The 25,888-nt window shown below is 41.6% G+C and overlaps 2 protein-coding genes across 5 annotated transcripts in view; both read right to left on the minus strand.

The window, feature by feature from the left end:
• Nucleotides 1-513: 513 nt before the first annotated feature.
• Nucleotides 514-2,972, minus strand: LOC141789857 (beta-1,3-galactosyltransferase 2-like). Its single transcript, XM_074669345.1, has one exon. The coding sequence runs from the start codon at nt 2,866-2,868 to the stop codon at nt 1,903-1,905; it is 966 nt and encodes a 321-aa protein (XP_074525446.1). The 5' UTR covers nt 2,869-2,972; the 3' UTR covers nt 514-1,902.
• Nucleotides 2,973-18,890: 15,918 nt separating this feature from the next.
• Nucleotides 18,891-25,888, minus strand: part of LOC141789886 (tenascin-like) — a 71,457-nt gene continuing 64,459 nt past the window's right edge. For all 4 annotated transcript variants that reach the window (XM_074669400.1, XM_074669399.1, XM_074669401.1 and 1 more), the window contains 4 exons: nt 23,858-23,954; nt 23,415-23,576; nt 23,044-23,207; nt 18,891-20,303 (listed from right to left, as the gene is read on the minus strand). In XM_074669400.1, the coding sequence (XP_074525501.1) occupies nt 20,193-20,303; nt 23,044-23,207; nt 23,415-23,576; nt 23,858-23,954 (534 nt within the window). In that variant the 3' untranslated portion in view covers nt 18,891-20,192. The remainder of the gene's footprint in view (nt 20,304-23,043; nt 23,208-23,414; nt 23,577-23,857; nt 23,955-25,888) is intronic.

Consider the following 25,888-nt stretch of genomic DNA (forward strand, 5'->3'; position numbering starts at 1 on the left):
TTGGTTTACAGCGTAGATTATCACAATACACCATGTTATATCCACCTTCAGAGGACACTTAGAGGAGTTCAAACGACTTTTACAGCACTTTGGATACAGCACGGTAAACACCCTGTGTTTTATTAGGAGAGCTGAGTATTGGATGCTGAAAGGCCAGTGACAGAGACTCTGTCCTGTGTTCCTCTAAGGCTCTGTCTAACAGTCACTGTTATCACTTCTATGGAGCACTGAACCCTGCTCAACAGTTTGAGTCACACAGCAATAAAAAAGCCTTTTTATATTTCAACAGTAACCTTGAAAACCTGAGACAGGAGAGGCTTTAAAACAAACCAGCAAAACTACACGCTTTCAGAGCACAGAGGCCACAGTCTCTGAGGTGCATGATGGGATTATAATGTGAACACTGGAGGCTGTACCTCACTCAGAATTTGGTCACACTGATCAGATTGGATGTTTACTCAAAGCTTCAGGAATTCATTGCTTTTTTTTTTTGGGGGGGGGGGGGGGGGGGGGGGGGGGGGGGGCTTAGTGCACAACACTTTCAGATCCCGTTTAGATTTTTCAAAGTGTAAGGGTTGTGAGCTCCCACAGAGCCGCCAGAGATTGGATTTCTAAATTTAATGTGTAGTTGTTTTTTTTTTGTCAACTAATGTTCCTCTCGTCAGAGTCTATTTCATCCCTGTGGATGATTCATCATCTTTTAAAAACTTTTGATAATGAAAACTGAGAAGTTTCACATTCTTACTGGTGTTCTTAGTCTCTCAGAAATTTATTTATTGTTATTCAATTTCAATGGTTTTCATTTTCTCCTGTATTCTGTTTTTTTTTTTTTTAATTTGGGGAGGGCAAGGGGGTGGGTAAAAAAAACAACAAAAACAGTTGAAAAATTATTCCCAAAAAAGCAAGCAAAAAATGACTACTTATATGCACACTCTGCTGTTTCCTTAAATAATCTATCTCCACTGACACCATTGTTTCATTGGCTCAAATATTACAGGGTCTGCTGGCAACAAAGAAATACAAAAACAGATCAAACATTTTCTCTTTGCATGGTTTTGTATAAAATTAAAACTCCTCTTTTTGTTCATGTGTTGTTAATATGAATGGCACAGCAACAGTAAACCGTTTGGGATTTGGGAGGCATTTGGTGACCCCTGTCTCTGTTTCCTGACCCCCACACTGGGAACCACTGGTCTGGGAACTACTGGTCTGGGGGCCTGTTTTGCTTTTGCATCCACGTCACTCCGTGTCACACAACAGATAGAAACTAGAGAACTCTGAGTCCTGTGGACTGATTTGATCTACTGAGGACAGCCCTGGTTCGTACAACTGTTTTAAACTAGTCTGACAACTTCACCTGAGACTAAGAAACACAAAAACAAAAACTGCATTTTTCCTGCCTGGTACCTGATCTGGATTTCTGCTATGGCCAGATAACAAATTAAAAAGTGACATCATCGTTTTTTCTAATTTCTTCTTTTTCTTTTTTTTGTTTTTAACCTTTGACCTCCTGAACCTTTAAGCCTGTGGCGCTTTAAAGCTGAGCTGTCTGCCTACAGCTCTGTCTGCAACAGGTTGTCTATTTTTAGCAGCAGTTTTCCAGCAGTGTGACTGTTTGATATGTGAGAATGCCTTTGATATGTTAAATTAACAGTGTTCAGCAATAAAATGAAAAATAAATCTACTGTGTGCAGCAGACTGATTTTCATTTTAGCAGATGTTTGTCATTTAGGGAAAACTTAATGACATAAAAAAGTCCTGATATTTAATAGATAGGACATAGATTCAGGATTCTCCCCTGTCTGTTCATACAAACCCTGGAAGCATCACCTGGATCCTGTGTTTGGCTGTGTTTCCATGACTTGCTTTCCTTTGCAGGAGGAAAACCTAGGATGAGTTCTTTTAGCAGCTAGCACGGCCTTTGGTGAAATCCTCCCAGATGTCTCTCAGTTTTGATGGCTTAAATCCGTTTACGATAACCAGTTTGGAGAAGCTGCAGCGGTCATAGTCCAGAGTTCTGATTTCAAACAGGTTCCTGAAGGTCGGGAGGCTGCGGGAGTACACGGGCCTCACACCCAACACGCGCAGGCACAGCCCCACATAGACGTCCTCCAGAGGGATCACCCGAACGAACCTGGACGCCCAGGTGATCCTGGCAGCCAGGTCTGCAGAGAACACATACCCAGCTCCAGACACGTACGGGGGGAAGCTGTCCTCGGGGTACAGGTCCTCGGACACGTGCCATTTACTGTGAATGTCCCTCCTGGGCTTGCCGTCCCAAATCACCGAGCCTGTGATGAAGTCCTGCCTGGGGGAGCCCTCCAGACGTTTCATGAGGTAGAACACGTTCACGAAGATGTCAGCGTCAACCTTCATGGCGTATGTGGCGTTTGGACAGTGGGCGGCCAGCCAGGTCATCATCATCACAGTCTTGATGGTCAGGTTTTGATAACTATCCTGGAAGTTCATCTGGACTATGTCTGCATGTTGGCTGCTCTCCTCCTCCAGCTCCCACTGGGTGCTTGACCCCTGCCCTCCTTCAGGTAGACCCACAAAGAACAGAGTCAGGGTGTCCTGTCCCGGAGCACCCCATGTGTCTCTGACGGCTTTCCTTGCCTCAGCCTGCACAGGAGAAACTGGGACCATGAAGACCAGGAACGGCTCTCTGTCCCTGCATGCTGCAGGCTGGTTGAGTATGTATCGGTACGTGTCCGGGGAGATCGGCCTGTACTCCTCAGCGCTGAGAGGAGTGAGCTTTGGGGGAGTCTTCCTCACTTTGGTTTTGTTCAGTAATATCTCAGCAGACAGGACGAGCACAACTACAACAGCGCCAAACTTCAGCAACCTCCGCAAACAAGTTGTCTTCATAGTCCCAACATGTCCCGCTCACTTGTTAGTCCCAGTCCGAGTCCGACATGACATCGGTTCAGGGAAATCACACCGCATTTCCGTCCGGAGGGCAGCAGCCACTCCCAGCAGGGAGAAGCAGGAAATGAGTCGGAGGCACGGAGCAGCTAGAAGGAGGGGCGGGGTCGCTGCTGCAAGCAACGCGTCATGGAAGCCTCCTCCTGATTGGTTGATGTCTATGTAGTCGACTGCGGGACTTTGTCAGCACAGCATAGCAAAAAGTACGTGGGATACAGTCTATGGTATTGTTCTGGCGTTTTAATTTCTTTGTGAGGAAACCCATTCACCTTTAAAAAAAAAATGAAAAAAAAAAAAAAAAAAAATCAGCCTATGACATCAAATATCTATGGCAGCCCATTTCTGCCAGTGGAAAAAAAGTAAAAATTATGACATAAAAAGTAATAATTATGAGATAAAGGTCAAAATTATGAGTCAAGTCAAAATTATTCGTTAACAAAGCCGTAATTACAAGATTTTTGTGCTCCATTAATATTCATCGATCTATTCATAAGGTTGAATAAACAGCCTTTTTTAGGACTGCACATTTTTCACATGGCTGGGTAAGTGATACAACTCTGTTCCGTTGCGTCTTGGCTTCGTTTGTCGACTCACACTGGCTACCTGTTCAGTTCATCAAGCAGCATGACTGACAGACAGCTGGCGTCACAGACCGAAGAGTTCCTGCTCTTCCCACTCCTCTGATAAGTCTCTCTTCATTCATGTTGGGCTGTAAAACCTCAAACCTGTTGACTCTTGGTCTAGCATGTCTGTTTATCATCATAGTCAAGATAAATATGAACTGATTTTGACACGCATGGTTAATTTGGAAAGTCACTGTGTGGTTCAAGGTAGTTCCAGTTCACAACTTCCTGTCCTGTTCAATCTTCCCTCTGCTGAATTTGTGGTTGACAGTGAGGTGATGCAGGGACTACAACCCAAGCAGGAGCACGAGGATCTCAAAATTTCAATTTTTAATCTCATAATTGGACTCTATTATCTCATAATATCGACTTTTTTTTAATTACTGGTGGGCTTCCATAAACATCCTTCCAAGGAGTGATTCTCTAATTCGATAATTAATTTAGTCTAAACTGTGATATTAATGATAAGGGAAAGTTCTAAGGGGCGTAGTCTGACAGAGAGATGTTGTATTACTCCAAATTCAGTACAATATGGATTTATGCCGAAAAAATAGCCACAATTTTTGTCCATGATGCAGTTAAAAAATAATGCACCATTTTTAATTATTTTTTTTAAATGACTCAAGTATTTAGGAATTCATTTGAGCTTAAGCTTGCTGATTAATGAATTTAGTACATTTCAGGTATATACTTTGCAAACAAATAGAATAGGAAAAAATAGCATGTGTTTCTCTTTTGTATACCTGAAATGTTCCGCTGATGATATAATGACTCTGGGTTAATCAGGAGCAAAAGAACTCAAAGTCATACAGTGAAACAAAACTGACCAGCACAACAACTTTCAATAAAGGTTAAGAGTCCAGTGTTTGCAAAAATAAAGACTGTGATAATACACCTGTAATGCTGTCTGCATTCAAAAACAGAAAAGAAATTGCTTTAAGGTCTTTTATTTTAGATTTTAAAACACCAGTTCCCTCAGTTTTAAGTTATACTCTCCAGTAAGTTCCAGACAGACCTTATGATGACATTTTCCTTTAGCTTAAGAGAGCATGAAGAGGTCCTATAAATACAATAAATCCTGTGAGCACAGACAGTGCAGTAGCAGGCCAAGAATCGCTTAACAAACCCTGTGTGTACCTCTAAATCCTACTGAAGTGTCTTATTTTCCTCCAGACTCATAGGGAATTCAAGATTTTTAGATACTCCTACTGAATTCTCAGTTCGTCATCCATAGAAATTAGGATTTATAGACTCGGTGTGTGAATGAGGACATTTTTCCCCCATGGCTGACTAAATAATGATCCTATCCACCTGATGTTATATCTGGAAAGGTAAAATGATGTGGAGCAGTTACAGCACACTGATAGTTCAGAGAAACCTCCTAGAATGAATAAATATGATTATTAAAATGATCCTCTAACTTCAAACCAGAGTAAAAACTTTATGTTTGTATTTTGGGGCCCACCTGTGGACAAAGCAGTGTGTCACATCTCTTTGCTGTCCTGGACATATGTGTGACCAACAGAGGAGACCGTCCCCTGACATGTTCCATTCATAGACATGTGACACCACATCATGAAGTCATGTTCGGATATCAGCAACTTTTTAAAAAAAAAAAAAAAGTTTAGGTTAACGTCAAGGGATTTGTGTCTATCCCTTCCTCTACACACACCCTAAGGCCCCGTTTACACGGAGACTCCCGCAAAGATTCTTCCTTTGCGTTTTCAAAAGCCACCCGCATTTACATGAGGACGGCGTGAAAACGATCCGCGTTCATACGACTCCAGGAGGACAAGTCTCCTCTTCTGTTCTTTCTTTTTCTGCCGTTTTGTTGTGTGAGACGGTCGGCAATCCAACCATAACGCGCATTACCGCCACCTACTGGCTGAACTGGAAATGTGGCTGAGCGCGGAGCCTTCACCTAAAACTGCGAGTGCGCATGCGATAACATCAGCGTTTCACCCTGAGACGCTCTGCTCTGTGTTTACACGAAGCTGGATGGAGGAGCGGATTCAGATCTTTCCACTCTGGGGAGCGTTTTCAAAAGTTTGCGTTTTCACTGAAAACGCAACGTGGTCTCGTCTAAACGGAAGGCCAAAACGCAACGAAATGTTTGCGGAATCGACCGTTTTCGGCGTCGTGTAAATGGGGCCTAAGAGAGAGAAGGGACAGGGACCTGGGGGCTCTGGTCTCTTCGGAGCCAGCTTCTTGGGTCCAGGGCTCACTAGCCCCCAAACTGAGCCTGAGACTGGGGAAGTACAAGGTCCAGTCAGGGGACCAGACATCCCTGCATCCATGGCATACCATCAGCTCTCAGCAGAGAGTGAGCGTGACCTGATGTGTCAAACAAGTGACATCTACAACCTCAGAACAGCAAAGGGCACACACAGTCAGGTATGGGTACAGATAGAGGTGTAAACACTGACAGAGTAAATGAAAATGAGTTCCTGTAATAAAATCTACCCGGGTCTTTAGTCGAACAACCCCCAAAGTTTACAAGAAGGGGATCCATTTCTCAGTTCAGCATTTATTCTGGTCACAGGTAAGGTTTACAGCGCTGGTCCCAAAAAAAATGAGCAGTACAGTTTTATAACAATCATTGCTATGCCTATTTAGAGGTTGAGTTATGAAATGCAATGAAATGAAAAATACTTTATTTATCCCAAAGGGAAACTCAGGATTGTAGTAGTTCAGGGATCTGTACTACGAAGCTGGATTAAGTCATCCAGGATAACTCTGCGACAACTCACTGAACTTCACCGGATCTCCGTCATCCAGATCTGCTGTACTATGAAGCTAGTTATCAACTAGATAAGTGAATCCGGCTGGGATCTGTGCGTGCACACATAAAATGGGCGTGGTTAGTGGCCCCGGAGCATTTTCTACAATGGAGAAGAGAGCAGCCTACGTTACGGCGGAGGAGCAGCAAATAATCCTGCAAAAAATACGAGGAGTACCGCAAAATCGCCTAAATTTCCAAAATGCTGATATCAACAGACCTATCTCATCACGTGACAACACGGGCAGTTAGGTCCTTAGTCATTCATGTTGTCAGTCAGTGTGTGTGTGATCAGCATCATATCCCACCTCATAATTAGAAAGAGTCCACTCTCCTACAAATCCCAAGGAAAACGTTCATTATAGGCAGTTTGTATTGCAGATGCAATAGCAGTGGGAAAAAAATGACGTGGGAGCAAATAAAAAATAAATATAAAAACATCCTTCAAAGTGGTCAGTATGAAATATTCAATTTGCACACATTTCTACTTTTCCCTGACAATGTCTCAGTTATGATGATCAGTAAGATATTGTTTGTTCACAGCCCATAAGAAAAAATGTTGGGCCAAAAAGACAGGGGGCGGTCCCGCAACGGAAGACTTCACTCTGGCTGAGCAAATTGGTGACTGTGCGGTCTTTCATGCCCGCCCAAGAGAACCGATTGGTCGGCGGGCGGTCTGTCACACCCCGTGAGCTCTTATCCTGGAACTTAACCTGCTCCAGACCAGGTTTGGCGTTCAGCATCAGTTACTGGGGCAACATGTCTGGATATAAAGAGATCCACATTGGTAGTACGGAAAACCCGAAACTTATCCAGGAAGTTATCTCTCTAAGAGCTAATCCAGCTTCGTAGTACAGGCCCCTGATTGTGTTCAATAATAATAATAATAACTAGAAAAGCAATTTCTGAAGAAATTGCGCTGTGAATGCAGAATGCTGAAGCAGCTTGCGCTGAACTGCTAATGCAGAATGCTGAACATGGATGACTGAAGATATGTCTGAAAATTGCTAAATGAAGTCTTAAATAACTCATGCTGAAATGCTACAGCAGAAGCTAAACATGAATGACTGAAGATGTGTCTGAAAATGGTTGAATGAAGTCTTGAAAAGCTTGTGCTCAACTGCTGATGTAGAATGCTGAACATGAATGACTGAGGATATGTCTGAAAATTGTTTTAAGAAGTCCTGTAAAAGCTTGCGCTCAACTGCTAATGCAGAATGCTGAATTAGCCTGCCATGAACTCTTGGATGAAAGGAAATGAATGGTCGAATAAATGGAATGGATGAAGAAATTTAAAGTTGAAATGGTTGCGTCTATTCAAAAATTAAAGGAATAAATCAAATTTTAAAGAACATTGATGGAAATAATGACCTGACTGAGGGTAAATGTAAGTCGGCTTTCTTAAACCCTGTTAAAATGTAATCCTGTGTGTCCTGTGTGTGAGTTTTTTAACCATGTAAGCCTGTAGGCTGAAGCCCATCTGAAGCCAGATGTTGCCATGGTGATCATTGTTCACCAACTGCCATCAGAGAGCTGGTGGAGTCTGTTTATTCCCAACACATTCCCTTTGAAATCAGGGTGTAAAGGTGCTTGCAATTCTGACAAAAAGAATGAACATGAAGCATGAATCAGTGTAATCTAAAATTGGATTTAAAAGTTTGAATGGCTGAACCAATTCAGGAATTAAAGGAAGGAATTTAAATTTAAAGAAAAAAATCTAGGAAAATAAGGAGCTGACTCAGGGAAATGGAAGTCAAATGCTGTTAAAGTGTGATACTTTCTGCCCTGTGTGTGTGTGTGTGTGTGTGTGTGTGTGTGTGTGTGTGTGTGTGTGTGTGTGTGTGTGTGTGTGTGTGTGTGTGTGTGTGTGTGTGTGTGTGTGTGTTCAATCATGTAAACCTGTCTGCTGAGGCTTATCTGAAGCCAGATTTTACATTGGTGATCAATGATAAATTAACACACACATGCTTGTCTTTGTTCCTGAATGTTTTGATGAGTTACTATAAACAGCTGCATGAGATCAAAGGTTTACCACGGTGACCAGCTCGTCAAGGGCAGCAGGTGCAGGTGCACAACTTTGCCCTTGTTACTGTAATCTTCTGAAGATTTTGTGGCAAAGCAAGAGTCCGAATCTCCTGTCACCTTGCCAAAACCGTAGGGGCTAGAATAAAAATGAACACACCGTAGGAATCCTGAGACCCAGAGGAAGCTGTCGGTCTAAATTTCATGCATGAAGTTCAAGAAACGAACCCACGAGAGCGATAGATAGATGAGGGAAATTTTACTGATCTCTGAGAAAACCCCTCAGGAATTAACATGGAGGTATATGGGGATTTTTTTGAACTTCTCATGACAGTTGGCCATTTTGTGAAAAAGTGCTCCATCCTTTTTGCCTTAAAAACCACTTTGTCAGAAGCAGGACAAGCCCTCCTCCATTTTGATATATAAAATGCCTATGTGGAGCGAACATTGTGACCAAAAGAGCAGTTTACCCAGAAATTTTTCAGGTCTTGTTTCCCCCTCTCCGTGCTCTGTCGTTTGAATCTCCCACTCTGAGCCAAAACATTCCGTCCAATACACACCAATGTTAAACGGCTCGAAGAGCTGAAATGCATCATGACCTTTGAAGGGTCATTGTGAAGAAACTATGAATGCTAGGAAACATTTGAAACCAACTGAATGAAGCCAAAAGGTAGCTTAATATTTTAAAGTTTGAATGGAGTTTGTAGCTGAATGTATGACTAAATGAGGAGCGTTTGAAGCAGGCTGATAAAATGTCCTGAAAGGAGAAAATTTTGAAAATTCCTCATTCATCTCTATGAGACCAAAAAACGCACAAATTCTGAAATATCTCGAAAAGTATTTGTGAAAAGTGTCTGAAGAGTCATAGCCCCCTTGTCCCAACTGAAACACACGTTTTGAAGTTTGAACGGTGAAAATCGGTTGAAGTTTGCCTGAGTTTTAGCAGTCCAAAAAAGCGGGCGGAAGAATGAAGAAGAAGAAGAAGAAGAAGAAGAAGAAGAAGAAGAACTAGAAAAGCAATTTCTGAAGAAATTGCGCTGTGAATGCAGAATGCTGAAGCAGCTTGCGCTGAACTGCTAATGCAGAATGCTGAACATGAATGACTGAAGATATGTCTGAAAATGGCTAAATGAAGTCTTAGATAACTCGCGCTGAAATGCTAATGCAGAACGCTGAACATGAATGACTGAAGATTTGTCTTAAAATGGTTGAATGAAGTCTTGAAAAGCTTGTGCTCAACTGCTGATGTAGAATGCTGATCATGAATGACTGAGGATATGTCTGAAAATTGTTTTAAAAACTCCTGTAAAAGCTTGCGCTCAACTGCTAATGCAGAATGCTGAACATGAATGAATGAGGATATGTCTGAAAATTGTTTTAAGAACTCCTGGAAAGCTTGCACTGAAATGCTAATGCAGAATGCTGAATTAGCCTGCCATGAACTCTTGGATGAAAGGAAATAAATGGTCGAATAAATGGAATGGATGAAGGCATTTAAAGTTGAAATTGTTGCGTCTATTCAAAAATTAAAGGAATGTATCAAATTTTAAAGAACATTGATGGAAATAATGACCTGACTGAGGGGAAAAGTAAGTCGGCTATCTTAAACCCTGTTAAAATGTAATCCCGTGTGTCCTGTGTGTGAGTTTTTTAACCATGTAAGCCTGTAGGCTGAGGCCCATCTGAAGCCAGATGTTGCCATGGTGATCATTGTTTACCAACTGCCATCAGAGAGCTGGTGGAGTCTGTTGATTCCCAACACATTCCCTTTGAAATCAGGGTGTAAAGGTGCTTGCAATTCTGACAAAAAGAATGATGATGAAGCATGAATCAGTGTAATCTAAAATAGGATTTAAAAGTTTGACTGGCTGAATCAATTCAGGAATTAAAGGAAGGAATTTAAATTTAAAGAAAAAAATCTGGGAAAATAAGGAGCTGACTCAGGGAAATGGAAGTCAAATGCTGTTAAAGTGTGATACTTTCTGCCCTGTGTGTGTGTGTGTGTGTGTGTGTGTGTGTGTGTTTGTGTGTGTGTGTGTATGTGTGTGTGTGTGTGTGTGTGTGTGTGTTCAATCATGTAAACCTGTCTGCTGAGGCTTATCTGAAGCCAGATTTTACATTGGTGATCAATGATAAATTAACAGACACATGCTTGTCTTTGTTCCTGGATGTTTTGATGAGTTACTATAAACAGCTGCATGAGATCAAAGGTTTCCACGGTGACCAGCTCGTCAAGGGCAGCAGGTGCAGGTGCACAACTTTGCCCTTGTTACTGTAATGTTATGAAGATTTTGTGGCAAAGCAAGAGTCCGAATCTCCTGTCACCTTGCCAAAACCGTGAGGGCTAGAATAAAAATGAACACACCGTAGGAATCCTGAGACCCAGAGGAAGCTGTCGGTCTAAATTTCATGCATGAAGGTCAAGAAAAGAACCCACGAGAGCGATAGATAGATGAGGGAAAATTTACTGATCTCTGAGAAAACCCCTCAGGAATTAACATGGAGGTATATGGGGATTTTTTTGAACTTCTCATGACAGTTGGCCATTTTGTGAAAAAGTGCTCCATCCTTTTGCTTTAAAAACCACTTTGTCAGAAGCAGGACAAGACTACTTACATGCTGAGGGCTTATTTGTGTTGATAGCTCAAAAAATGTGGCCAAGAGAGCAGTTTACCCAGAAGTTTCTCAGGTCTTGTTTCCCCCTCTCCGTGCTCTGTCGTTTGAATCTCCCACTCTGAGCCAAAACATTCCGTCCAATACACACCAATGTTAAACGGCTCAAAGAGCTGAAATGCATCATGACCTTTGAAGGGTCACTGTGAAGAAACTATGAATGCTAGGAAACATTTGAAACCCACTGAATGAAGCCAAAAGATAGCTGAACATTTTGAAGTTTGAATGGAGTTTGTAGCTGAAAGTATGACTGAATGAGGAGGGCTTGAAGCAGGCTGAGAAAATGTCCTGAAGGGAGAAAATTTTGAAAATTCCCAATTCATCTCTATGTGACCGAAATTTCGTAAATTGTTTAATATCTCGGAAATTATTCGTGAAAAGTTTCTGAAAAGTCATAGCCCCCTTGTCCCCACTGAAACACACGTTTTGAAGTTTGAACGGTGAAAATCGGTTGAAGTTTGCTGGAGTTTTAGCGGTCCAAAAAAGCGGGCGGAAGAATGAAGAAGAAGAATAAATTTTTTTGTCACAGAAGAACATATGCTGTGAATGCATTGCTGCATTCACAGCAATAAATTTTTTTGTCACAGAAGAACATATACTGTGAATGCATTGCTGCATTCACAGCAATAAATTTTTTTGTCACAGAAGAACATATACTGTGAATGCATTGCTGCATTCACAGCAATAATGACCTGACTGAGGGTAAATGTAAGTCGGCTTTCTTAAACCCTGTTAAAATGTAATCCTGTGTGTCCTGTGTGTGAGTTTGTTTAACCATGTAAGCCTGTAGGCTGAGGCCCATCTGAAGCCAGATGTTGCCATGGTGATCATTGTTTACCAACTGCCATCAGAGAGCTGGTGGAGTCTGTTGATTCCCAACACATTCCCTTTGAAATCAGGGTGTAAAGGTGCTTGCAATTCTGACAAAAAGAATGATGATGAAGCATGAATCAGTGTAATCTAAAATTGGATTTAAAAGTTTGACTGGCTGAATCAATTCAGGAATTAAAGGAAGGAATTTAAATTAAAAAAAAAAAATCTAGGAAAATAAGGAGCTGACTCAGGGAAATAGAAGTCAAATGCTGTTAAAGTGTGATACTTTCTGCCCTGTGTGTGTGTGTGTGTGTGTGTGTGTGTGTGTGTGTGTGTGTGTGTGTGTGTGTGTGTGTGTGTGTGTGTGTGTTCAATCATGTAAACCTGTCTGCTGAGGCTTTTCTGAAGCCAGATTTTGCATTGGTGATCAATGATAAATTAACATACACATGCTTGTCTTTGTTCCTGAATGTTTTGATGAGTTACTCTAAACAGCTGCATGAGATCAAAGGTTTCCACGGTGACCTGCTCCCTGCTCGTTAAAGGCAGCAGGTGCAGGTGCACAACTTTGCCCTTGTTACTGTAATCTTCTGAAGATTTTGTGGCAAAGCAAGAGTCCGAATCTCCTGTCACCTTGCCAAAACCGTGAGGGCTGGAATAAAAATGAACACACCGTAGGAATCCTGAGACCCAGAGGAAGCTGTCCATCTAAATTTCATGCATGAAGGTCAAGAAACGAACCCACGAGAGCGATAGATAGATGAGGGAAATTTTACTGATCTCTGAGAAAACCCCTCAGGAATTAACATGGAGGTATATGGGAATTTTTTTGAACTTCTCATGACAGTTGGCCATTTTGTGAAAAAGTGCTCCATCCTTTTGCTTTAAAAACCACTTTTTCAGAAGAAGGACAAGCCTTTCTCCATTTTGATATATAATATGCCTATGTGGAGTGAAAATTGTGACCAAAAGAGCAGTTTACCCAGAAATTTTTCAGGTCCTGTTTCCCCCTCTCCGTGCTCTGTTGTTTGAATCTCCCACTCTGAGCCAAAACATTCCGTCCAATACACACCAATGTTAAACGGCTCGAAGAGCTGAAATGCATCATGACCTTTGAAGGGTCATTGTGAAGAAACTATGAATGCTAGGAAACATTTGAAACCCACTGAATGAAGCCAAAAGATAGCTGAATATTCTGAAGTTTGAATGGAGTTTGTAGCTGAATGTATGACTGAATGAGGAGGGTTTGAAGCAGGCTGAAAGAATGTCCTGAAGAGAGGAAATTTTGAAAATTTCGCATTCATCTCTATGGGACCGAAATTTCGTAAATCGTCGAATATCTCGGAAAGTATTTGTGAAAAGTTTCTGAAAAGTCATAGCCCCCTTGTCCCAACTGAAACACACATTTTGAAGTTTGAACGGTGAAAATCGGTTGAAGTTTGCCTGAGTTTTAGCGGTCCAAAAAAGCGGGCGGAAGAATGAAGAAGAAGAAGAAGAAGAAGAAGAAGAAGAAGAAGAATAAATTTTTTTGTCACAGAAGAACATATACTGTGAATGCATTGCTGCATTCACAGCAATAAATTTTTTTGTCACAGAAGAACATATACTGTGAATGCATTGCTGCATTCACAGCAATAACGATAATAACAATAATAACAATAATTAATTCTGGACTTTGTTCATGAGGCTAATGGCTGCTGGCAGGAATGATCTCCTGTACCTCTCAGTCTTACATCGGACCTGAAGAAGCCTCTCACTGAACACACTCTTCTGTCTCATCACCGTGTTGTGGAGAGGGTGTGAAGAGTCCTCCATTATCTTCATCAGCTTGTGCACTATTCTTTTTTGGACGATCAGCTCCAGCGGCTCCAGAGTTACTCCAAGCACAGAAGCAGCTTTCTTGATCAGTTTGTTGATTCTCTTCAAGTCTCTGGTTCTGATGCTGCTGCCCCAGCAGATCACTGCGAAGCTAATTGCACTTTCAACAACAGACTTATAGAAGATGTGCGACATTTTGGTACAGACGTTGAAAGATCTCAGCTTCCTTAAGAAGTAGAGTCTGCTCAGGCCTTTCTTGTAGATGAACTCAGAGTTGCATTTCCACTCAAGTCTGTTGTCCAGCTGAACTCCAAGGTACTTGTATTCCTCCACCACCTCCACCTCCTCTCCTAGGATGGAAACACATCTATGTGTATTCTTGTTCCTCTTGAAGTCAACAATCACCTCTTTTGTTTCTGGTGGTATTCAAGATGAGATGATTGTTACCGCACCATTTTACAAACTGACCAACCAGTTCTCTGTACTCTGCTTCCTGTCCATCACTGATACACCCAATAACTGCAGAGTCATCAGAGTATTTCTGCAGATGACATGACTCAGAGGTGTACTGGAAGTCTGAGGTGTACAACGTGAAGAGGAATGGTGAAAGTACAGTTCCTTGTGGTGTGTCCAGTGCTGCTGACCACCTTCTCAGACACAACTATTCAGTCTCACAAACTGTGGTCTGTTTGTGAGGTAGTTATAAATCCAGGTGGCTATGGAGGTATCCATCTGGAATCCATGGAGCTTCTCACAAAGCAGAGCTGGCTGAATCGTATTAAAGGCACTTGAGAAGTCAAAGAACATGACCCTCAAAGTGCTGCCTGACTGGTCCAGATGAGAGTGGGCTCTCTGACGCAGGTAGATGATGGCGTCTTCAACCCCAAGCCCATTACAATATGCAAACTGTAATGGGTCTTGAAAGGTGTTCACCTGCTTGTTGAGGTGAGCCAGCAGGAGTCTCTCCAGGACCTTCACCATGTGAGATGTCAGGGCAACTGGTCTGTAGTCATTTGGTTCAGCAGGTTGTGGTTTTTTAAGCACTGGAACAAGGGAGGATGTTTTCCACAGCACCAGAATTCTTTTCTGACTCAGGCTGGTGTTGAACAGGTGCTGAAGAATCGGACACAACTGTTTTGAGCAGGTCTTGAGAACTCTGGGACTGACACCATCTGGACCTGCTGCCTTGTTCTGGTTCAGTTTCTCCAGTTGTTTCTTGACTTAATTACAGACAAAGTGGAGGAAGAGGCAGCGGAGGTTTCAGGAGGTCCTGATTTGGATGGAGATGAGACTTTATCCATGTCCTTGACTGAGCTGCAGGGTGACAGAGTGGGGCAGTGACAGGAAAGCTGTTGGTTCAGGGAGGGTGTGTGACCTGTTGGGTTTGGGGCAGGAGGTGAGCTGAACCTATTGAAGAACATGTTCAGTTCATTAGCTTTGTCCAGACCTCCATCAGTTTGATCCCCCTTTATCTTAGAGCCAGTGATCTTATTCATTCCTGACCACACATCCCTCATTGTTTTGCTGAAGCTGACTTTCCAACCTTTTCCTGTAGTCCTCCTTTCACTTTTTCATTTGTGTTTTCAGTTGTTTTTGTGTTGACTTCAATAACTCCCTGTCTCCACCCCTGAAGGCTTTCTTTTTGATGTTCAGCAGCTTTTCAGGTCACTGGTGATCCAGGGGTTGTTATTGGGGAAGCACCTTGCTGTTCTTGTTGGAATGATGCTGTCCACACAGAAGTTTATATCATCTGTCACACACTCAGTCAAGGTGTTGATGTCATCTCCGTGCGGTTCACAGAGGACACTCCAGTCTGTAGCCTCGAAGCACCCTCTCAGAGCATCTTCAGCTTCATTAGACCAGGTTTTAATAGCCTTTCTGATGATTGGTTGTTGCTGAACGATGGGCTTGTAGGAGGAGGTGAGAAGAACCAGATTATGGTCAGATCTTCCTAAAGGTGGCAGGGCAGAGGTGCTGTATGCATTTTTAATATTTGCATAGAATAAGTCCAATGTTTTGTTTTCTCTGGTGGAGCAGCTGACAAACTGGTGGAATGTTGGTAGAGTTGCAGAGAGGGAGATGTTGTTAAAATCTCCAGAGATCGCCACAAAAGCGTTTGGATGTTGTGTTTGAAGACTGGCAATTACAGAGTTAATAACACCACAGGCTGCGTCTGGGGCGGTACCAGGTGTTATATAAACCACTACCAGAATAACACATGTGAACTCTCTGGGTAAATAATATGGGCAAAAACTCACAGCTAGTAGTTCAATGTTTCTTGTGCAGATCTTCTCTTTAACAGTGACATGTCCAGGATGACATCGTCGCTGGTTAACCAGCACTGCAATTCCACCTCCCTTTAGCTTTCTGCCGAGTTGTTTGTTGTGGTCTGCACGGACCGAAGCCGTGTACAGACGCATTGCAGTCTGGGATGTGTTCATGCAACCACGTCTCAGTGAAGCACATAATACTGCATTCTCTGTATTCTTTCTGAGACCTGGTTAGCATCCGGAGCTTGTCAATTTTGTTAGCTAGCGATCTTATGTTACCCATCACAACAGTTGGAAGAAACGGTTTAAATCTCCACCGTTTCTCTCTCTGCCTCACTCCTGCCCTGCATCCTCTTCTCTTTCTTTTCAACTCCATTAGGATTTGAGGTGATATTTCACTGATGATCTTGAGTTTGGAGAGCATTTTCAGTTGATCCCTGGTGGTAAACAAGTCTCGTTGCCATGGAGACTCAGCATAACAAGTCTTGGAAAAGCCAAAAAATATCCAGAAAATCTCCCGTGTAGCACAGCCTCTGAATCAGGGTCGGGCAAACCACAAATGACAGCTAATGTATTAAAAAAGACGTATATATTACAAAAAATCACAAAAGTTAAGACAGAGCTACTACAATTTACAGCCACCAGGCGGCACATTCCAGAATAAAAAAAACTCTAAATTATTAATTATTGTTGATTGACACCACTGTCTCAACCCACAGCTGGTGTCCGTTTTCAGAGAGATGTGCTATCCAAGTGTGTATGTGTTGAATCAGAGCATGCAGCTAGGGGGCTGGGTGAAAGTTTACACAGGGTCAAAAGCTGCGTTTCCACCAAGCAGACCGGTTCGGTTCATCGCGGTACGGCACGCATTATGTTGTGTTTCCACTGACTTGTCCCTCCTTTGGGGGCAGATCCCCAAATAACCGAGACGAGCCGTCCCACTTTTTAGGACCCTTTCGTATGGGCGCCAGACTGAACTGATCCACTCTCGGAAGGTGGAGCTACAACACTGTAGACTGTTGATTGGTCAAAAGAATTGTCACTTACCCCAACAGCAGCTGCATTTCTCCTGGCGGCACTCAGACTTCTCTGAAACAAAGCCTGATTGAACTTTGTATCAACGAGCTGCAAGTAAATCACAGAGAAAATGCAAATACAAAATGCTGGATGTCTTCCATTGTTGCTCTTTGTCTACTGTGTCATGTTTTTCTTCTTCGTTGGATTTATTAACTGGGTACACTGTGTCACACCATAACTTAACAGATGCAGCTTTCACGCCCCCTACCACAAGAGGGCACAGCTCGCTGCGGCATAAGAGACCTCAAACACAAGCTGGAGACAGAAGCTATCCTTCTATCTGCCAGATAAATGGACATCAACCTTGAACATAGCATGTGACAAGATTAAGATGCTAAACTATGTCAGTTATTACAAAAATATATAACATTCCTGGGAGTGATAACAGATGACAGAATTGGCTGGAAACCTCACATTAAACAGGTCAAGTCCAAACTGTCTGACAGCATTTCAGTCCTGGAAAAAGAAATCATGTTCTAGTCCACATTCTGGATAATCCACTAACTCTTCCCTATTTCGAATACTGTACGGAGGCACTGACAAAACTTCACTTCAGCTTTTTATCTTGTAAAAAAAGAGCAAGCATTCATAATTTTGATTAAAAAAAAATATCTTACATTGAGTAAGTTCTCCTCATCAGTAGTTTGGTGCTTCATTGCTGCAGTTCGACATCACAACAAATATGCGTCAGGTCCTGTTCAGACAACAGGAATGAACCAGGGCGAGTTGCAGTTAATCTGTTTCATTTTGCACTAAATTAAAAAAATAAATAAAAAAAACAAAGTAAAACTGGCAGTTGTTAGTTTAATAATGCACGTTTGTTAATTTATGAAAACAAATCATAAACTCAGAAAGAAGTGTTTGTTTTATTTTGGACTTAGCGTAAAATTGAACTCTAAAAGTAATAAGTGTGCACACAATATTAAAAAGTTTCTGTATCACTGCTAGTAGAGCTAACCTGTGGAAAAGACAGAGAGCAGAACTAAAAATGATTCTCCAGAGGAACATCCATAAATAAATGTCACCAGGTGTTTGTTTTTGACCAAAAGTTTGCAGAGTATGGTAAGTACCTTTGTAAAGGAGGTATAGGTAGGTAAAGATACAGTGAGTAGGTTTAGATATATTGTGTAGCATCTTAATATTCCTCAATACAAGTATAGTGCAATTTCAAGGGTTAGGACTGGAGAAACACTTGCCTAGCTTTCAGTTTTTGCAAATTAAGACAACACACCATCATTCAAAAGCATTTTCAAAGATGGAAGGAGAAAGCTGTGATCCACCACATGTTGAAGACTCCACCTATAGTTCAAACTTTACTACTCTTTGGTCAGAGGCTTTCCTGCGTTAAAAGTTACAGAAAACCAAATGCAGATGGGTTACAGAAAACCAAACGGCTAGGATTCTTCTGCAAAACTCTCAGCTCATTCAGAGTCTGAAAATGTAAATGGTAAAATGGACTTGAGCTTATATAGCGCTTTTCTAGTCATGGACTACTCAAAGCTGCTTTACACCACAGGTCACACTTACCCATCCTCACCCATTCACACACTGATGGATCCAATCTTTACTATGACAGCTATCCATCAGTATGTGTAACACAGTCACGCCCTTTCATACCCATTCACACACCACTGACACAGCAGTGGGAGCAACTTCGGGTTAAGTGTCTTGCCCAAGGACACATCGCCATGTGTCACCCAGAGCTGGGCTTGAACCTGCAACCAAGCGCACTCTCCAACTGCGCCACCGCACCGTAGAAACATACAGTCAGACATTTCTGTAAAGGAAGATCATGATGGACACTGTGTAATGGCTTAAGAGCTCAGACAACCATGGACACTGTGTGACTTTGGACTCTCATAAGGTAAGAAAAAAATCAGCCTTTAGCACTTGATTTTAAACAAACAGATTTTATTGTAATACAGAGAAACACCTGCTGTTCATCCAGTTATAAACAATGAAAACAAAACAAACTTAACTTACACAGGCATTCTTAAGAAGGTCAGTGGTTTAGTATGCTGCTGGAGCAGCAGATGGGGGGAGGTTACAGGGTTTGGGTGGGGAAGTACAAACAGTTACTAGTTCTCTAGGTTTGGCCTGTTCAAACACGATCATCAACATAAGCAAAGAGACCTTACAATGTCAAATGGATTGAGCTGGAGTTGGCCTTTTATCATGGTTTAAGTTTGTGTCAACAACACATAACATTCTCTGGTTGCACATATATGCACTGTATTCACATTTTGTAAAGAGAGAAAAAATTGTGATCTCCTTATTTGATAATAACAATATACTTAATTACAGGTCCTGCCTCAGATTCATAAGAGAAACACAAGCTTTCTTTTCTCTTTTTTATTTTTATTTTTTAAACACAATACTTAAGTATGATGCCTTCAGGCGCTCACAGAAGAAACAGAAACATTTTCCATCAACCTGGACATGAGATGTGACAGGTAAAATACTTTTCATTCAGGGGTTTTTCATTGTTGGCTTGGTTTGCAGGAGAGGATGGAACCTAGGAAGGATAAAGTGACACTTAGACAAGTTGCACAAAGACAAACAAATGGTAAGTTAGATGGAGAGGTGTGTCATCCCAACATCTGAGGAATATCCTTTTCCAAATGTTTAATGCAGATACATGTAAAGTCCTGTACAAGGAATAGATTTTCTGTGACAGTCCAGTTGAAATATCACTGTGTTATCTGCCTAAGAAAAGAGCCGCCCAACCTTTAGGAGAGCACATTGTTCTCTGAACAGCCTGTTCGCTCTGTCAGAGCCCAAATGTGGCTGGGATGTCAGATGGGAACTGTGTTGATCACTGTACAAAACAAAACGCCCAAGCTGCGCATTCTCCTCCCCACAGATGCTGCAGCACAAGAGACAGAGTCAGATGAGATGGAGTCGCTCTCTTTGGTGCGTGAGTAGAATCTGCGTGGGCTTGATTGAAGTCCAGTTTGTAACATGCACTCTGATTACCCCACTGGAAGCATTCCCACAGCTGTGACACAGAGGGAGGGGCTGAGCAACTGGGAGGAGGGAGGGTGTGTTGGGCTCTTGGCAGTGGCTTTGGTAGCTACAGGGTGTGTGGGTGTGGGAGTTGAGGTGAAGTGCAGGGAGTCCAGACAGAGGAGTAGTAGTTGTTTGTTGTTGTTGTGGTTGTTGATGTTGTTCCTGTTGGTGGTGATGGATCATCTATGACCGTTTTCTCCTGCCTTCCAGGTTTCTAAAGTTGGATGGTCTTATCTTCATCTCGGCAAACTCAATGGAGTGCTCATGGCCTTTCCAGTGGAACCAGTTCACACCCTGGTTACAGGACAGAGAAATGTTACATTTTTTAGATTTATTTAACCTTTATTTCACCAGAAATACTTCTGTAGACCAAGGGTCTTCAACCTGCAGCTCTTTCATATCTTTGCAGTGGCTCCTTGTAGCTTTAAAATAAATATTATTAAAATAAAGTTGTTTTTTTTCTGACAGAGGGTATTGATGATTAAAGACATTCACACTAAATAAAACCTCCTACAACATCAACAGCCCACCAACTCTCCATGCACCTGCGGCTAGCCTCAGGTTTTACAGCCCTGGTAAGAAAAGTAGTTCTACAAAAAGAAAAATCTGAAAGGAAATACAGAGGAGGATCATGTGATTACGGGCAGGGGAACATGGCGAACATAGCGTGGTCTGCTCGCCAGATCCGAGAGATTTATTTCAAACAGCTCGAATTGGGCAGCAATTGGACAAGAAAGAACTGAAAATTGGTTAGCAAACAGATGTCTCAAGATCGGGCAAGAAGACAGAGAAGCAAAGCAAATAAATCAAAGAATACAGACATGAGTGCAACAAAGAAGCACCTGTCGGATACAGACACTGATGAGGAGGCTCCAGCGTGGGCAAAATGTTTGACCAGGGCCCTCATGAGCCATCAAGCTTTTATGAATGCTAAACTTGAAGAGATCAACTCCCCAATTAAAACCCTTTCCAAAGATTTTGCTGCTGTGAAGCACAGAGTCACCAACATGGAACAACGCATAAGCGATTCTGTGGATGTTTTGGAAGAGAGAACACACTGGTTAAAGATCTATCCAAGAAAGTTACATCTCTCTGCCAGCGAACTGATGAATCACACGGGAACAACATCAGAATTAAAGCTGCAAGCAGCGATGAGCCGGGTGCAGAGAAATTCTGCCCTTTGAAGAACTCAGAAGTAGACACAACTTAAACATGAATTAGTTTTTAACGTATTCTCAGTTAAAGTCATTTTTTTCTAAATTTCTTTGAGAACATTTTGATTATAAGTGTGAGATTGACAAAAAAACTCTGGTTTTTATAATCTAGTAGAAGAACAGTGTTAGGTCCATATAAGTTGTTGCTTAATGCCTCTCCGAACCCGAATTCTAAGACAGTGTCACAATGGGAACTTGATTTAGGAGTCACATTTACCTACAGTAAAGACAGGTTGGGAAAACATTTGGGGTGATGTTAGAATAATTTCCAAATCAGTCAGAGGTAGAGTGATACAGCTGAAAATCCTCCATCAAGCTTATATTGCTCCCTCTAGACTAAATAAAATAGACACAAATGTTTCAAACATATGTTGGCATGAATGTAGACAAGTTGGGAACTTGATTCATATTTCTGCCCCACAGTAAAGTTATTTTGGACAGAAGTCTGTAGATTCATTTCATTAATCATTAATCATTAATAAAAATATTGCCCCATGTCCGTCTGTGTGTCTGTTGGGTCACAGGGCTGAACAATTAAAAAGGAAGACAGCTGGTTTAGCCTTCCTGGCTGCCAAAATAATAATTCTGTCAAACTGGAAACATGGATTTCTCAATTTTTCAATCTTTTAGGTATGAAACGAATAACAGATACTCTATATAACACTAAGTTCAGGTCTGACACCATCTGGAAGCAGGTGTGGGGGCATATATCATCATCTCCTATGGTGATTTGATTGAATTTGACTGGATGGACGTTAAAGGACTGTTCAATCAGGTTAATAAGAAAAGTGTTGTTGTTTCTTGTTTGTGACAGAGGTAAGACAATGAATTGAACTGAATATTTCGGTAAAAGTATACACTAATTTCCCTCATATGTTTTTGTAAGCTTTTTTTTCTTTTGTCTGTGACTGTTAAGGTCTTGACTTATGGGTATTGTCATATAAAAAAATATGAAAAAAAAAAGGAAGAAAATACAGATTGATGTAATTTCAATAAAGTATTTCTGATTCTTATTTAATTCACTGTGGATGAATCAATTTAGCTGCCAACGTTATGGCTTAATATGTGACAAGACATGAGCAAAAAAACAAGAACGATCAGTTGAGCAATATTATCAATATGTTAATAAATTAGAGTATTCTAATAAAAAAAATTGGTGAATTTATGTATATTTTTCAATTTTTGCATTTTTTTTGAAATTTCAAAGTTTTTGAGAATTTTTTGCAGTTTTTTTTAAATGTCAAAAATGTTTGACATTTTTTACATTTTTGATATATTTTTTATTTTTGCATTTTTTTAAGATTTCTAAGTTTTTGCAAATTTTTGCAATTTAATTAATTTATTTTTTTTGCAAATTTATTAAAAGCAAAAACCCAAGACATCACATGTACAATTTCATGAACTCAAAATAAATTCTTCTTTCGATTATTAATCACAAGATTTTAACTTTGTATAGTATTTTATACGCTTTATAATCTTAATAGTGAAGATAAAGTTGTGACTCCTGAATGACTTCAATCTGGGTGAGCTGAGGCAAAATGGCTCTTGACAAAGTAAAGGTTGCAGACCCCTACTGGAGACAAAATCTCTTTTACAGAAGCCTCCTGGCCAAGATGGCAGCATAAAAACTTTCACACAGAGAGCAAGAACAAAAGACGATAACGAGTAAACGCAACATCAGTCAGTAAATAAGCAGCTGTAAAAGATAAGCACGAGCTAATGATAAAACATTTCAAAGAAACTGAACAATCCAGGTTTGTGTGTCCTCAGACCAGGACATGCTGTGGGCTATGAAGTGTGCTGTCCGCACAGGGCTTTACCTTGCTGTGACTGTTGTCTCCATATCTTCCCATGAGGTTGACACGGTGGCAGTTTTTATACCAGAAGGCTCCCTTATAGGACAGGGCACAGTTGGTGACAGCTATGTCATTATCGTGGTCGTAGGTGGAGAACGGACGTCCGTGATGGTAGGTCATAGAGTCACCTGCAAAAGAAGAAGGCAGTTATAATTCACCCTTTGGCTCTTTTGACCACCAAACAGTGGCGTGCACAGACTTTTTGAAGGGCAGGGGCGAAAAAAAAGGCACATATAGGTCATTGTCACCACCGAAGAGGGCGCTGAGTTTCATGTTTTAGCCATGTGTACCATGTTTTAACCAGTTAGAGGGCAGTCAGCACAACACAGTCATACCTGCCGTTCCACTGTATCCTCCTACATGGACCTTGTAGCGGGTTCGAGGTTCAGAGACAGAGAACTTGTCATACTGAGCGTAGGCTGTTTCTCCTTTATCCCTTAGGTCCACTCGCAGCTCGTACTGACCTCCAGCTGTGATCTTATGGAGGTTGGACAGCCCTGAGCAAGGAAAGAAATCAGCTATGAAAACTGGATGTTCGTATCATCTCAGTTCTAGTAAAAAATTATTGATGCTTTAAAAAAATCCAGATTCAAGGTCAATCTTTGAAAATCCACTTTTCAAAAGAGTTTTACACCGGCCATGGACTTTCTGTGGAGTAAGAAAATTTTCAAAAAGCCATTGATCTGAAGACGCTGGGAGGTATCTACTTAAATTTATCATCCTGATCACAGCTGAAAATGTTGATACGTGATGTGCTCAGATGTTGTCTCATAATTACCGAGCCAGAATTCATCATTCATGTCACCGAAGCCAGCGGTATAATTCTTCCAGTTGCGGAAAAACTCCAATCTACCACTCTGACGTCTGAGGAAAACCTGCATGCATGCAGAAAAACAAGAAGACAGCTTCAGATAATGTTCAATAAACAACATTCAAACTGCATACAGATCGCTAACTTTAACCTATAGATTTCAGCCCCAAGTGTTTCTGTTTCTTTCTTTTTCCAGCTAAAGAGTGGTGAAAATAATCCACAGTCAACTCTGATCAAATGACCTCAGCTGGGACTGACAGAGAACATCACAATGGCTGTCTGAAATTCTCTGTTGGAAGCAGAGTCTAAGTAGAAATCTGTTAAGCTGGAAAATGCATTTCACTTCTCCCTTGAGGCATCCCTCAGGGCTTTATTTTGAGTCCCCTCTTATTACCTCTTTGTATGCTCCTTGGACAATTCCTGCATGGTTATGGTCAGTGGCGGACTGGGACTGAAAAACAGCCCTGGACTTTAACGCGTCCGGCCGTTCATACACAGACAGCCAGCCAGCCAACGGCCAGATCAGCCGGTTCTGCCCGACTACAGCCGCCGCTGTCTGGGGGGGGCAGGACTTCCAGATGGACAGTCTGCCCCTGATTATGGTACATACTTTCACTGCTGTGCAGAAAACACTCTGCTCTTTGCCCAGTCAAAGACAGGCACCACTGATGTATCTCAAAACATGTCTCATCTGACTGAAGTCAAAAAAATCCCAAATCTGAAGTTACTGTTCTACCTTTAGTTCTAGCCACATTAATGATCTGCCCTCCAGCCTGGGTGCTTTCACTCAGTGGTTTCCAACCTGGTGTCCAGTCCCCAAATGCTGCTGCCGGATAGGATAATGAAGTTCTTACAGCAGACCCAATGTGAGGAGGGGATCTGCAGTTTCAAGGGTCACCTGCCACATTAGCGTGGCCAGATCGACATGTACTATGTAAGACGGGGGGTCTCTTGTCTCAAGGTTCATCTTTTACATGACTTAACAATATGTAACTCCAGACCACCATATACTCTGCACTACTTACAGCTGATGGTCTCAGAGGCTATCTTTAAGGTCATGAATATGCAATATTGTTTGTCACACAGTATATGTACTCTGCACACCTAAACACAGTTGAGAGAGTCGGAGGACTGAACCAAGCACTCTTTTGCTGTCTCCTTTCTTTCTCCCTTTGATCCAAGATTTAGGCAAGGCCCAACTGAGGAGCTTTGGCTTTATTTTTATTTTTTTTACTTGGGCTGGGCCCAACCTGGAGATTTTTGTTATAACATCAGACTTTAACACACTGTTAACAACATAGAGTCCTTCTGCCCTTCAGCTCAGAATCAGAATGTCCGAGTCCAGGAGCTCTTTAAGACATTTTCTGAAGAGGAAACGTTGCTCTCTGGGAGACATTGATACATATTATACTTTTTTTTTTTTTAAATCTTAATGCCTGGTTCAACTTAAGGTATATCAGTTTGGAAAAATATGATGATAGAAAAAAAAAGTTGAATTTAAGGGCTGATACCTTGCCATTTTCCCTGGTTTTATTGGTAACAACCATAATCACAGAGGTTCTTACATTAATAGCTATGACACTGGACTGACAGAAACAGAGCATTCCATGTGTTTTCTGTCTGTTTTAGTTGCAAAAAACACACAGGAGTTGGTACTTGATAGCATAACCATTGTTTTTGATGACTGCAGCCATGTATCTTGGCGTGTTCTCCACCAGCTCCTGTCACTGTTTGGCTGTCACAGCAGCCCATTCCTGCTGCAAACATTCAAACAGATCTGCTTTGTTTTCTTGTGGTTCTCCGTTTGGAGTTTGAAGACGTTCCACAGGTTTTCCATTGATTAAGAGCTGGTGATTGCGCCGGCCAAGGCAGGGTTAAAATGTTTAAGTTCTCCATCCAGGCTTTAACTGACCTTGCTGTGTGGCAAGGTGCATTGTCTTGTCGGAAAATCCGGTCATTTGAGTCAGGAAAGAGTTTTCCAGCTGATGGAATAAGACT

This window comes from Halichoeres trimaculatus, unplaced genomic scaffold (genome assembly GCF_033239565.1).
Source record: "Halichoeres trimaculatus isolate MK-OKI-2021-1 unplaced genomic scaffold, fHalTri1.1 fHalTri1_scaffold_5, whole genome shotgun sequence".
Taxonomy (NCBI): Eukaryota; Metazoa; Chordata; class Actinopteri; order Labriformes; family Labridae; genus Halichoeres; species Halichoeres trimaculatus.